Raw genomic sequence first — 14808 nt, forward strand, 5'->3', positions numbered from 1 at the left:
AAAGTCTTTTAACCGCTTTATAAGGTTTTAGAGCCATTGCAGGTGTGGCCATCATTGGCTGAAGTGTCATCTCATGGCTCGTGGCTGCATATTAGTGAGCTCTCCTGCATTTTTGGTACTAACTCTTTAAACCTGGCTTCAGATCATATCTTCATTTTGTCTGGCCACATTCTAAGGGCTCCATTGCCACAGGTGGCTAGGGGCAATCATATTGAGAATATTTTGTAGGAACTATCACAGAATATTGTTTGGGACTCATGACTCAGACAATGAGCCCATGCTGGAAGACTGCATTCCTTCCAGGATGCTCCAGTACATGCTGCTGGGAAGAATTGATATCCCCAATCAGGTCCCTAGCTGCAGGGTCCAGCAGCCTGTGCAGAGCCAGAATGGGACCAACATCTAACTACTCTCAATTAAGTTTTCTTTTCTTATTTTTCTTTATTGCTCTCCTTTCCTTTTATTAACAAATAGGAGATGAAGAAAAGGTGACTAGGCCTTCCAAGAGATGCAGGAGGTCAGTATATATGCTGGGCAAGGCCGGGCATCAGAAGATGACACAGAAACAGTGGGCAGAGGTTAAGTAGAGACCAGTTTTAGAGTTCCATCCTTTGACCAGCCTCTCTGAGATGCAGTCTTGAACCCTTGTCCCACAGAGAAATGGGAACCTTAGGATATGTTCTTCTTACCACCATCCTTGGACTTACCTGTTGTGGAAAATTAGTTTAAGATGTGTTATATTCATTTATGTTGTAGAATATTTAATAAAGGAAAGATATGTTGCATTTGTTTAACTCTGTAAAGATGTGCAACTTTGTCTGCCTAAAACACTTGATTGGTCTAATAAAGAGTTTAACAGCCAATAGCTAGGCAGGAGCAAGGATAGGTGGGACCAACAGGCAGAGAGAATAAATAGAAAATAGAAGAGCAAGGAGTGAGAAGAGAAGGGCCACCAGCCACACAGCCACCCAGCCACCCAGCCACCCAGCCACACAGCCACACAGCCATACAACCACCCAACCACATGCCACACAGCCACACAGCCACAGAGTAAGAGGCAAAGAGAGGTATATAGAATAGAGAAAGGTAAAAGCCCAGAGGCAAAAGGTAGACAGAATAATTTAAGAAAAGCAGGCTAGAAACAAACCAAGCTAAGGCCAGGCATTAATAAATAAGAATCAGTCTCTGTGTATTTATTTGGGAGCTGGGTGACAGGCCCCCAAAGAGTAAAAAAATCCCAATTATACTTAACCAAACTCTACACAAAAACAGTAGAAAAAAATAGCATCTGTTCAGAAAATGTACATTACTTTCCTCATCCTATTCCTAAACATTACAGTGTAACAGCTATTTACATTGAATTAGACATTATAAGTAATCCAGAGAGGCCAGAGGCATCTAAGTCACACAGGATATTGGGTTTTATGAACTACAAAACTGTTTCTGATGATGTCCCTGTGCACCCACAGACTTTGGCATCCATGGGAATCCTGGAAGAAAATGCCTGTGGACAGTGAGGTACAACTTGAATTTCTTTTCTGCTCATACAAACTCAAACCAGTGTTCTGTCGATTGTAACCAAGTAAGCTCTGACTCATGGCCCTGGATCCTCTGTTGTGGCTGGAGCGATGTGGCCTGTTGAAGCCAGAGCACGTGTGTTGCTGCTTGAATACCACGAAGAGGGCTTACAGAAGCATCCCTGCCCATTCCTCCTGCATCTCCTGCCTTGTGTTTTCAGCTCCTGCAACTCAGCCAGCATCTGAATTTAGGGATCTGGTTCTATTTTGGGTGGATTTGATTCAGTTCCTATTTGTGAACAGTTAAGATGTCCACATCCATTTCCTCTCAGACAAACATTATGATGTTGACTAGTCCCAGCAATGCCCTAGGGATATTTGCCTTAGATTCTAACTTCCTTATCTGGTTGGAAGTTTTCACAGAGAGAAATCTACTTGCTTTTCTGACCATCACCACTTCCTCCTCTTCTCTTCTGCTCTCTGAAGTTTCAGTGGTCTACTGTCCAACCTCAACTGGAAAGGATAGGGCTGGCAAGATGCAGGCATAATTTAGGTCCTCCTACCACCTTTCCCAGACCCTGATATCCTCTTCATAATATCAGGCCCAGACAGCTCATGGATCAAGCACTTGCTTCTTCTTGACATTTCCCTATGGAAGAAACTTCTGAAGCAATGACCTTTGCTTTTGGAATGGCCAGCATCACACTGTCCCCAGAAACACTGTTGTACTTTCCTCAAATACTGTCCTGACACTCAGCCTCTCTACCTATCCTGGTATAGTACATCTCACACCTGGCCCCAGCCAGGTAAGTGAATAGAACTAGAAAATACTATCTTAGCCATGTGGTGGTGGTGCACGCCTTTAATCCCAGCACTCAGGAGGCAGAGGCAGGCAGACCTCTGTGAGTTTGAAGCTAACCTGCCTACAGAGTGAGTTCCAGGTCAGCCAAGGATACACAGAGTAACTCTGCCTTGAAAAAAAAAAACACAAAACAAAAGACAAGCAAGCAAACAAACAAAATACTATCTTGAGTGGGATAATCCAGACACAGAAAGGCAAGTGTTGCATGTTCTCACTCATCTAAGGTTCCTAGCTCCAAATCTTCAGGTGGGAGTATGTAACATAGAGTAGCTGCTTTAACCAAGAAAGTGAAAAGGTACAGGGCAGAGGAGCAGGAGTACTAGAAAGGATGCAAGTGATTTGAAGGAGAAAATGTGTGTGTGGGTCTCTAACTGAGGCGGGAGGTGGAAGGTGAGTGTAGAAGAGGGACTAAGGACATGTATTAGTTACTCTATATTGCTGTGACATCATGATTGAGGCAACTTACAAAAGGAAATGTTCAATTTAGGGTTATGGCTTCAGAGGGCTGAAGCCCATGATGGCGGAGCAAAGGCATGGAGGCAGGAACAGCTGAGAGCTCATACCTAAAGTCACAGCAGCAGGCAGAGAGAGTACGCTGGGGATAGCGAGAGGCGTTTGATGTCTCCAAGCTGGGGAAAGGTGTAACACATTTCCTCCAAGAACACCATGCTTCTTAATCCTTCCCAAATATTTCTACCAACTAGGGACCAAGTATTCAACCATATGATCCTGTGGGGGCCATTCTCATTCTAACTACATAGGATGTTTGAATAAGCCATAAGGAATTGTTATTTTTAATTTACTTATATATAATAATAAAAATATATGTAAATAATATTTATACAAATTATATATTGTTTATATAATAACATATAATATGTTATATATAATAATATGTATATAACTGTATATATAAAATCACATAGATGTATATATAGTTTAAATGAAGTTATGCCATTTTGACTGATACTGCTTGCCCAAGAGCCACAGACTATATAATAAAAATCCCAGTACCAGGCATAAGAAACCCCATTTTTGATTTGTTAGTCAGAAGAGTCCAAGATGCAGAGGATCTAAGTGCATCTGGCTTGAAAGCTTCCTTCCTGGGGACTAACTTCATAACACAAGAAGGTGTTATGAAATCTTCCAAGGGCAAGAAGCCTAACAATGACCAGCATGACAAGACATCCCTAAGAGTACAGTAGTGGCACTCTTGTCTTGGAAGTAACCAACAGTTCTCTAAGTGAATTTATGGCCTGCTCAACAGAAGGGAAATCATGCCTGATACAGTAAACCTACCACCTACTTAGGTTAGTGAGGTCATGGATCTTAGAGTAGAACCTACTACTCTAAGACATCGTAATTCCTAACTGCACTGTAAGTATATCCTTAAACCCATGGATAATTATAGCTCTTAGTACTCATGAAAGGAACTTCTCTTTGCAATAGACAGAGAACATTGCAAAGAACCACAACCAGCCAAAATGCAAAGAACAACTGGTTATGGGGTATCCAGCCCCAACTGATGGATCCAGGCTCAGGAAATACTGAGGAAGAGGGGTTAAAAAAAGTGTATGAGCCAGAGGACCAGGAAATCTGCAGTGAGATTATGTCTTCCAGAAATGTCATCTTGACTACATCTAGGCACACGTGTGAGGAATTTTTTTTTTCTTAAACATTTTTGTGGCAGACTATATAGAGGACATGAAAGAATAAAGCTATTTGCTCCTTTCTTGCTTTCCCTCCCTCTGGCTGGCAAGTCCATTCCTTTACTGGCATTAGAACCTATTTCTCGGTGTATACTGAAGACCAGCTGAGACATCCAGCCTTGTGGATTAAAATTCCAGGTTCTGGGACTCTCCCTTGGTAGACTAGCAGGACTACAGGCTGTAAGCCACTCTAATAAAACACATAACACACATATACATAATACATACACACATATATACTCATTCTATCACTTCTATTCCTCTAGAGAACCCTGACAAATATATCTACCCAACAAGTTCCAAGACACCCAGGAATATATAGTGAGACTCTGTCTCAAAAAAAAAGTTTCTATTAGGTGTAGTTAATGAGAAAACATTAGAATGATGCTTTAGTCTAGGACATCAGGAAAGAAGATTCTTTGTCAGATGTTTGCTTCACATTAACTTGATGGGAGATGTCATTCTGTAAATATATTTCTCTAATTGGTTAATGAATAAGGCACTGTTGGCCAATAGGAAAGGAAGATAGGTGGGACTAGGAGACAAGGAGGATTCCAGAAGTAGTAGGGAGGAGATTGAAGATGGAGGATGGAGAGAGAAGAACGCCAGCCCCTCTCTCCGGTAAGATAAGACCATGTGGAAGTACTTAGATTAATAGAAATGGGTTAATATTTAAGAGAGCTAGCCGATAAGAAACTAGTAACTGGCCTACAGCTTTCTATCTAATACAGCATCTCTGTGTGTTATTTGGGGCTGGCGTGGCAGTGGGCCCAGGCTGGCAGGAAAAACCCCCACTCTTAACTATTGAAGACAAATAGTTATGGTTATAGTTTTCCTTAGTTAGGATTAAAGAGAAGTCATATATAGGACTTTAGACTCACAAAGATAGATGATAAAATATTTTCTTTAAATCTTGCTAAATGTTTATGTACTAAATATTGTTAACTGTGATTCTTATTTGATAACTGTTGTGTGATATATTTTGCTATGCTAAGGTTAAAACCCTTCTTTTTATTTTAGACAGAAAATAGGAGATGATGGGAGATGTCATTCTGTAAATATGTTTTTCGCATTGGTTAATGAATGAAGCACTGTTGGCCAGTAGGAAAGCAAGATAGGTGGGACGAGGAGACTAGGAGGAGAGAGGAAGTAGTAGGGAGGAGACTCAAGATGGAAGATGGAGAGAACAGAACTCCAGCCCCTCTCTCCGGTAAGATAAGACCACGTGGAAATACTTAGATGAATAGAAATGGGTTAATATTTAAGACAGAGCCAGCTGAAAAGAAATGCTAGTAACAGGCCAACAGAATTATATCTAATACTGCATCTCTGTGTGTTATTTGGGGCAGGCGTGGTGGTGGGACCAGACTGGCAGGGGAAAACCTACTCTTAACATTAACTCCTCATGGCAAGTCAGGCATTACTTCCCCCTCAAAGACCAGAAGGCACATGACTAAGGCAGGTGGTTTCAGCACTTACCTGAGAATTCACAGGGGCAAAGTCTGCCTTAGCCTGTTCTAACTGCCCCGAAGACCTATCTAAGCCACAAGATTGACACTCCCAGAAGAACAGAGGGCCACTGCATTTGCCAAACACTAAGTGCTTGGCAGGCAGTACAGGCTTTCCTAAGTATCGATGAGGACTACAAAAGCACAAAATCCTGCCCTCCTGGAGCTCATAGTCAGCCAAAGGGAGACAGGCACTCAACAAACCAGAGGTGCGATAGAGTAAGAGCTATAGGGGAAGCCTTGGAGGGTGCAGAGCGTGGACACAGTCAAGGAGCATGGCACACAGAGAACAACAGCCTCTGACATGTTGCCCTCTAAGCAGAGATAGGAGGCAATACAAATACAGGAGTGTGTCTTGTGTGTCCAAGAGACAGTCATTACAGTTACTAGAACTTTGTTGCTTGAACTCTGGGAGCCAGGGTACAGAGGACTATGACAGTGTCTAACAGGAAATGGGGTGGGGGTGGGGCAGAACCTAACAGCATCTTGGGTCATGAGGAGGGCCTTGCTTCTCACTCTATCAGCAGAGAAGTGACATGCCACATATGTTAACAGGACTCCTCTAGCATCTGTTGAGAGAATACGGAGTACCAAAACGAAACCAGAAACCAGAGTAGGGAATGATGGGACTTGGCTCAGGAGGCCACAGAAGAGGTAAGTGGATTCAGCTAAAATCTATTCCCAAGGCAGAAGGAATGAATGGCTTTTCACTGCTGCATTGTGGGGACATGAATAAAGGACCTCTCGTGGCTGATGGCAAGGACTCAGGTTTAAGCAATCTAAAGGGAAGAGGAACCATCCACTCAACTAAAAAGGGTAGCTCAAGGAGGAGCAGATTAGGAGATTATGGAGATGGAGACAGGAGTTTGAATTTGGCTAGAACACATTACACTTAGGGTGGCATTTTGACACTCAGGGCAGTGAGAAGGCTCCTGATTTTCAGTGGGAATCTATATACCATTCACAGAACAGAAGCTGTCACCTAGAGAATGGCTCTGACAAGGGCAGCAGTCCTGTTATCTGGGAGTGTGTTAGAAAAGAGGGTGTGTTTTTAGATGTCACCGTGATTAGATGCGGCATTGGTGTGGCAGGATCATGTGTGACATTTGGCAGGGTGGGAAATGTATGTATTCTATGATCACATGACAGTTTTGTACAAAAAGCCCTCTTCCCCATTTTCTGCAGATTCTTTAGACATCACCATATATGGAACATTTTTTGACCCTCATTTGGGCCTATGGCCTCCCTTACTGTTAGACACAAAGATGAGAAATTTGCCTCACAATTCTACGATGCTCTGACTTTGCTAAGAGCATGTAGCTATCATAATGAAAAGGGAAGCTGCACTCTGGCTCAGAACATCCTGAAAGCATTCAGCATTTCTCTCTCGGCAGCATCCTTTGTGGTGTAGTGCTGGTGCCCTTTGGGAGCACCATGGGACCTTTGCCTAGTCATGCTTGGGCACTGCAGATAGAAATGCAGGATACTTAACACTCCCTTTTAGTCTGCACTCAGGTTAGTATGTTGGCTTTTTGAATGCTTACTTGCAGTTAGCAATACTGTCTATGAGTTTCATCCTAGAAAAGAAGGGCTGTAGGTTGTTCATAGGAAGAACCCTGAAAGTGAGTGAACGTAGCTGGAAAAAAAGCAGAACCCGAACTCAGGCCTGCCCTATGTTAGAAGCCAAGGGGATAAGGAGGAGGGAGGAAAATGCAAGTGGATTGCAATCCCTGGGGGAAGGCATTATCAACAGTGTAGCCAAGTCAAGCAAGATGTGCTGGTTTGAAATAAAATGGTTCCCATAGAGAGTGGCACTATTAAGAGGTGTGGCTTTGCTGGAGTAGGTGTGGCCTTGTCAGAGGAAGTGTGTCACTTTGCCTGTGGAGGGGCAGGGGTTTGAGGTCTCCTATGCTCAAGCTCCTCTGTTGTGGAATACAGTTCACTTCCTGCTGTCTGCAGATCAAAATGTAGGACTCTCAGCTCCTTCTCTAGCACCATGCTTACCTACATGCCACCATGTTTGCCACCATGATGATAATGCACTAAACCTCTGGAACTGTAAGCCACTACCTCAATTAAATGTTTTCCTTCATAAAAGTTGCTGAGATCATGGTGTCTCTTCACAGCAATAGAAACCCTATAAGACACAAGGGTTGGGATGGTTATACATGACCCTGACCCCCATTGAGAGGAGCCAGGGTACCCACTTAAGCTAGAACAGAGGGCCTTGAGTACTGCATTAAACATCTCACATATTTCTTCTTCATCCTGGAGCACCCCACTGTCCCCCATTTACTTCATTCCCTTAGGCGAGGACTTGCTGTCTCTCTGGGTCCCCTCCTCAGGTGCTGCTGGGGTTTGCTACTGCCCCCTCCATCCCCGCCATACAAGACACTGAGCATCCTCACAGCCCTGCCCTGAGAGTTTGTACCTTACTAAGCCGAGACTCAAAGGCCAGTGAGGTTGAAGACTTGGAGCTCTTCATGCCGGAAGGGGTCCCGGGGAGGGGCCGAGTGCGATCAGGGCCATGGCTGCCTGCTTTGGTAACTGGACTCCAGGGCTTGGTGGCACTCCGCATGATGTCCTAGGGAGAACTTCTCTCTGTAGAAGGTTAAAAAGGAAAACACTTGTCTCCAGAACTGTACTTGTGAGAGACATCATAAAGCTTTACAAACTCTATTCACCAAGCTCTGCAGTTGCTACCACAGAATGAGTGTTAGGATATAGCCATGTATGGGACACTCTGTTCCAAAGATGTGACTTCTGCATACTGCTCATTTAAATACTCCTGAACAGGCATTTACCAATGTATTAAAATGAATATGCAATATGATTGATAATACTGATATTGCTTTTCAGCAAATGATACTTTATTCCTGTTTGTGTCACACTACACATCTGTAATCACACTAATTACACACACATGCACGTGCGCGCACACACACACACACACAGTCTGACAGCTTGTTGTATCATGATATAAATGCCCCCAAGGCATGCAACTTTAGAACTATCAAAACAATCTCCTAAATTTTTAAACACATATAAATGAATTATTTGAGAGTTAGATTTCACAGAAATACAAATGGCTCCTTTTTTGATAAAAATGGATACACCTTAAAAATTAATAAAGCACATTTTAATTGGTCGGGCCTGACATGCAGGGTTATTTCCCTAGTTAAATAATTTATGAAAGAAAAAAATTGTTCAAAGTATTAGCCTGTAACGCTGTTATTCACATCTTTAACCCCAGTACCCTGGAGGCAGAGGCAGATGGGTCTCTGTGAGTTCGAGATCGGCCTGGTCTATATAACAAAAGCTCCAGGACAGCCAGGGCTATGTAGAGAGACCAGTCTCGAGGCAAGGGGAAAGTAGCAGACTGCTGGTAAAGACCTGGGAGGAAGATTGAATATAGAGACAGAAGAGCTGGCAGCCGGGGTCCAGCTGTCAACTGTCATTCATGATCCCCTGCTCAGCCTCCCACACTCAGCCTCACCATCAACAGCATCTCAAGGTTGCATCAGAAGTCCTGGCATTTTTCTCCCACCACTTTGCCTCTGTCTATCCCTGTGGGCTCTGGTCTGACATAAGGTTCTAACCTTTCAAAGAACACCCACAGAAGACAAGCAATTCCAGAAGCCACTCCCACAGGGCACAAGGCTCTGGTTAACCTTAAGGGGTGGTAGCTGGATGCTCTGTAGCCCATCCCAGGCTGCCACCACCTCATGTTCCTGTCCCTTCTCCCTGACCAGAAGAAAACCTTTCAGCAGACATTATCTGTCTCTCCAAGAGTCACCTGGCTCCTCTTCCTGTTTAAGCAAAGTGATGACATAGAGACACGTGTCCTATCTAGTTGGTACTCTCTGCAGCTATGTGGATATGGCTAATGATGGACATTCTTTATTAGAGATTCGGCAGCACTGCTCGAGCAAGTGCGTGTGCATAGCATGAACCAGGTCCTGGGTTCCATCCTAAGACTGCTAGAAACATATGTACATGCCTGCATGGGAGCTCAAAAGCATGAGCGCGCGCGCACACACACACACACACACACACACACACACCCACACACACACACTGCTAAATCCATTATTGGTAAAGGAAAGGAAGAAAAAGGACTAACGTGTTTTCCATAATTTTTCCTGAGGAAAATGACAGAGGATTTCAGTTACATGATTCACTCAGTACCTTCTCAGTCCCAGCTTGGTTCCAGGTCTTGTGAGTTCTTAAAAATTCAGTATTTAAAAAGAAGCAGCTTACTGCCAATGATTTTGCTGATGTTTAACACTGATTATTTTTCTTTTTCGACCCATGCTTTTTCTTTCTGGTTTCCACAGCAACAGTGAAAGAACACTTAGGTTAAGACCTGTGCAGGGACTGGTTTCACCAGGATGTCTCTCTCAGTTTAGAATGAACTAACGCAGCCCTAGTGAGTCTTCAAGGGAATCCGTGAATTTTTGCCCCCAACTATGAGATAACCAGGACGATGCCAGGCTGACTCATGGAGATCATTTAAATAAAATACCCACTTGACCAATATCCCCCTTTGTGCTAAGAACTACTAAGAAATAAGCCTGGGAGGCCTTATTTGTGAAAGTACTAGGTGTGTGCTTTCCAAAACTGGCCAAGGTTACCCTTAAAATGAAAATGCCTTTAACCTACTCCCAAAAAAGAAAACCATGAAGCTAGAAGCAGCAGGAAAAGGATGGACATTTGCCCTGTCAATCATTTTCTTGACATTTTAGGAGGACTCAATCAGTTAATCAATCAATCTTGATCCAAATTCAAACACACAAACTCAGCTCTTAATTTTCTGGTAACAGAGCTGAGGGCCTGCATGGAGTTTAACCTTTTTTATTTTAAAGTTAGCAGGTTGCTTGCTCTGTTGTAAAAATCCTCTGGTCACTTCTTGCCACATCACTTTCTGTGCTCTCCTCCGATGTTCTGAATTTGATAGTTATTCACAAATAAATGTCCCCAGGCAAGGCATCCACACTACCTTTTCTGAGTCTGCCATTCTTTTCCCTTATAATCTTTTTTCACTGGATGTGGCTGTCCCTTCTGTACTTACCCACCTGCCAACCTCTTTTCTTCCAATACATCTTTCAGAAGTCAAAATGCTCAATGATGAATCATTAACTTCCTACCCACTATAACCAAGAGTCATTCCCCAATGATGAGAGCAGGATATCAAAACTGGTCAGGCAGTTTAGGGATAGAAATCACCATTCTTGTCCTGGACCATAAGCCAGCAATGTCTGGTTTTGTCCTGGCTAGAGGCCAGAAATGCCAGAAGTGGGCTCTGTTTCCTGGTCTGGTTTCTTATTAGTTTTCTTCTCCTTTTACATAATTGGAATGAACCATAGATGCTATCTGTGAAGGCATAACCAAAACAACGAAGCATCTAGACACCTTGTGGGTAGACCAATTAGACTGACCAGTTCACCTCCCCAAGCAGTTGCTGCTCTAAATCCTTCAAGAAGCCCTTAGCCTGGCAGCTTGGTGGTGTTCCATTTTCTAGGACCCCCTTCTGCTACACAGGAGTCCTGCCTTCCTTTCCCCCCCCCCCAAGTTCCCACCTAAAATCCTATACTAACACTGCTTTCTAAACTCACTCTTCCATTGTCTGTGAATTTCACTCTTTGAGTTAATGAGAAAAGGGACCTGGAAGCCACTGGTTTGGGATAGGGCTGCTGATCATTGGTTTTTCTGGTACCTTAGTGCTACGAACCAGGCACAGGTGAGGTAAGAAATCCTTCATCACTTTTAAGGACCTCCACCACTCTTGGTTTCACAAGTGCCAGATGGGATGTCCAGGAGTGACCTCTCATGATCATCAGCACAGAGAAATGACAACAGCTCTGTGAGATCAAAACAGTCACAGCAAGGAGTGTGTGAGGAAGGAGGATGAGTCCCTGGGTGCCTCCGATGGAAAGGCAGCCGTGGTGTCTGTCCCCCAGGCTCCATGTCTTAAGAACTCACTAAATTTCACCTCGTCCTCCACTCCAACCCTGATGAAGGTCCTCTCTCTGTATCCTGGAACCCTGACAGTCCCTGGCCACTCCTAGCCTTGGACTCTTCTGAAACAGACTTGAGAGAGATGTATCCCCTGAGCTGTCTGTATAGCTCAGGCTAACATTGGTCTTGCCTCTTCCAGGGAAGCCTCCTGCTGGACAGGGAGCGAGTACACTACGGGTCCATCCTGTCCACAGGCTTCCATCCAACCAACCTCCCATTGCTTCTATCACCATCCGCTCAGCACTCACCCTATTCCTGGCTCTCTGACACACAGAACCAGCTGGTTCCATAAATGCTACAGTGACCTGATAGCTGCTATGCCATTCCACTTTGAGTAGAAGGAGCTGGCAAATGCCCCATGTGGATGGCTCCTTAAATTTCCCCAACCCTTGGAGGTGTTGTTTTGTGCTATAGTCAGAATCTTGGGTGTCCCCCAAATTCACACGGTGAAACCAAAGCCCCAGTGTGGTACTGTTGGGAAGTGGAACATCTGGGAGACACTAGGGTCAGGGGAGCCGAGTCTTTCAGAAAGGACCAGTGTCCTTACAGAAATGGCCTGAGAGAGCATTTTTGCCCTTCCACGAAGTGGGGAGACATGAGAAGGTGACAGCATGCACCAGACAGAGAGCTCTCATTAGACACTGAATCTGCTGGCCCTGATCTCAGACTTGCCAGCCTCCACAACTGTGAGCAGTAACTTTCAGTTATTCAGCTCTAACAAACTACAACCCTCCCGCTATATAGAAGAGGAAATTTCCTTTGACTCAAGGAGGTTGAGCTGCTTGCCTAGAACACAGAACTCATCTCTAGCCAAGACTGAAACCAGGTGTGGACAGGCCATCCGAATAACCTCTGTCCACATGAGAAACAAGAGGTCTATGGATCAAAGCCCCCAGAAGGCCTAGCTCCTTGATGACTGGGAGCCTGCGCATGTCTGAACTCTATGCCTCTCATCATCAGAAAGCGTGACCAGTGGAGACTTCACAAACAATGAAGGTCTGAAGAGAAGATGTACATCACATGCAGGACACACAGAAGACTCTTCACAAATACAAGCCACCTTCTGGCAACTATGTCAACCCAGTCATTACTTATTAGCTCGACAATGCACAGCCATGGATCAATTAAAGCTTCAGGACTTGGGGGCTGCCAGGAATACCAGGCAAGTATTCCTTCTGTGCACAGAACAGCCTGTTTTCATCTGGAAATATGGACATGGAGAAGTGGAGAGGAAAATAAACACAGAGGCGGAGGCCTTACAGTCTTTGGTTCATTTTTAGAAAATCTGGGCTGCCACAAGATAAACACAGGTAGGCACACTTGCTGAGTAATGGCTCTCTTCTAGATGTGAATTAGTAACAGGAAAGAAATAGGTGGCCTCTGGCCAAGCACAGGGTAGCCAGATGGGAACAAGAAGAGTTTCTAGTCTTAATTTTCTGAAATCTTGAACTCCTCCTAAGCAATACAAAGGACCAAATCAATGAACGAATTACCATGGGATTTAGGAACTCATTCGAGAGAAGGAATGGGAGAAGGAAGGAGGGCATGGGGGAAAGGTCTTCCCAGGGGGGCTTTCAATTTGAAATTTCAAGCATTTTATTTTGATGCCAAGAGTCATTCCTGTTCAGAACAGTGTATGACTTGCAGTTAAACTGTCTCCCATAAAGCATAAAGTAGTGGAGAAAGAGGAAAGGGAGGCGAGGCTGGAGGAGAGGAGGAGATACACAACAGGGAAATACAAAAAGGTACCCTGGCCCAGCAAAGTTTAGGAACTGTAGTCTTCCCAGCCTGTGCTGGGGTTAGCTGAGGGGTGGGGGTGGGGAAGCTTATCCTTAATTCCCTTTTAAGGCAAGAAAACTGGAAGGCAACAGGGAAAGAATTCTAGATGAACAGAAAATAATGAGTCTCCAAGAGTGGGAGGGCATTCAGGTCTCAGCTGCAAGCACAATAAGCAGTAGGAAGCAGAAAGCTAAAGCATTCAATCTGGAGAACTAAGAAAATAGGAATGTGCTCATAACTCAATTACCATGGGACCCGGCAGGAAGTGCAGCACCAGGGACCAACATGCTGAAAATATCTAGCCAAAGACTAACTATTAGGACGGTATTAAGTTTCTCCAGACACTTGGATGGGCCAGTTTCGGGCCTGAGATGACTCTGCTCCCAGGGAACACAAGGCATTCACAATGGCACAACTTGATGGGGGGGGGCTATTGAATGGAGGCTAGAGGTACCATTGGGCATCCTACCCACCGAAGGAATCCCACGGCCATGAAGCATCTAAGCCAAAATGTAATGCCTCAAGGGAAGAAGCATCGAGGTCGCAGGGTCTTGGACAGGCACCTGCTGAGCTCCCCGTGGAACACAGAAGAACCGTGAACTGCCCTCAGACTTTAGCGGCGTCACAGGAAATGCTTCCAAAATGATTATTTCCTGTGGCTTGGAGATGAAAGAAATCATCCCGATAGCTTCAAATTCCTTCGTGGTCGATAGGAAACAGAAAAGCTTCCCACGCAGCATCTGAAGAGATGCTGAAAACTGGGGTTCACTGGCCCCATCCGCAGACAAAGGCTACACAGGAGCCATTGGAGCATTGGCATATCACAAACTGAGAAGAAATGTTGTCAGGAACTCGGGAGTCACGGCACTCCGCCAAGGGTGGGAACCCAAAGTAACAGAGACAGGGCATAACTTGGAATGAGAAACCAAGGCAGGGGCAGTCGTGAATATGAAACACAGGTGGTGGTAGAGGCCGTAATCTGCAGCTATATTGAGATCAAGTGCTCAGAACCACTAGTCTGGGGTGTCCTTCTGGCTCCAAAGCAAGCCAAGAAGCTGGCAGCCCGCAGAGTGGGGTGACCACTAATGGGTAGTTATTTCCTTACTTATCATGTGGCTTCACATCAGAGAATTGATGTGAGTGAGACAAAGCTGCAGGAAAAGGAGATGGAAATAAAATCCCTCAAGAGCCCTTTCTTTGGGAACAGTTTTAAAGAATACTCGGCAGAACAAAGTGAGACGAAGAGAGGGAGCCGGAGGCTTTCATGCTTATTCAGGCTGAAGCATCCTGAGGCACATTTGTTCTGTCCTGGTTTGGGGCATCTGGTGCAGGCCTCCACCTCTGCTTGGAATGCCTGCTGGGAAACTGAGTTGAGCCCAGAGGAATGAGGGCACGGCAGAGTTTGTGGAACTCTA

At 44.7% G+C, this 14808-nt stretch overlaps 1 protein-coding gene across 1 annotated transcript in view; it reads right to left on the reverse strand.

Moving 5' to 3' along the window:
• Specc1 (sperm antigen with calponin homology and coiled-coil domains 1) overlaps positions 1-14808 on the reverse strand; it is a 258219-nt gene that overhangs the window by 185803 nt on the left and 57608 nt on the right. The window contains exon 3 of the mRNA XM_051180438.1: positions 8028-8197. Within this exon, the coding sequence (XP_051036395.1) occupies positions 8028-8174 (147 nt within the window). The 5' untranslated portion in view covers positions 8175-8197. The remainder of the gene's footprint in view (positions 1-8027; positions 8198-14808) is intronic.

The sequence above is a fragment of the Phodopus roborovskii genome, unplaced genomic scaffold, assembly GCF_943737965.1.
Source record: "Phodopus roborovskii unplaced genomic scaffold, PHOROB, whole genome shotgun sequence".
Taxonomy (NCBI): Eukaryota; Metazoa; Chordata; class Mammalia; order Rodentia; family Cricetidae; genus Phodopus; species Phodopus roborovskii.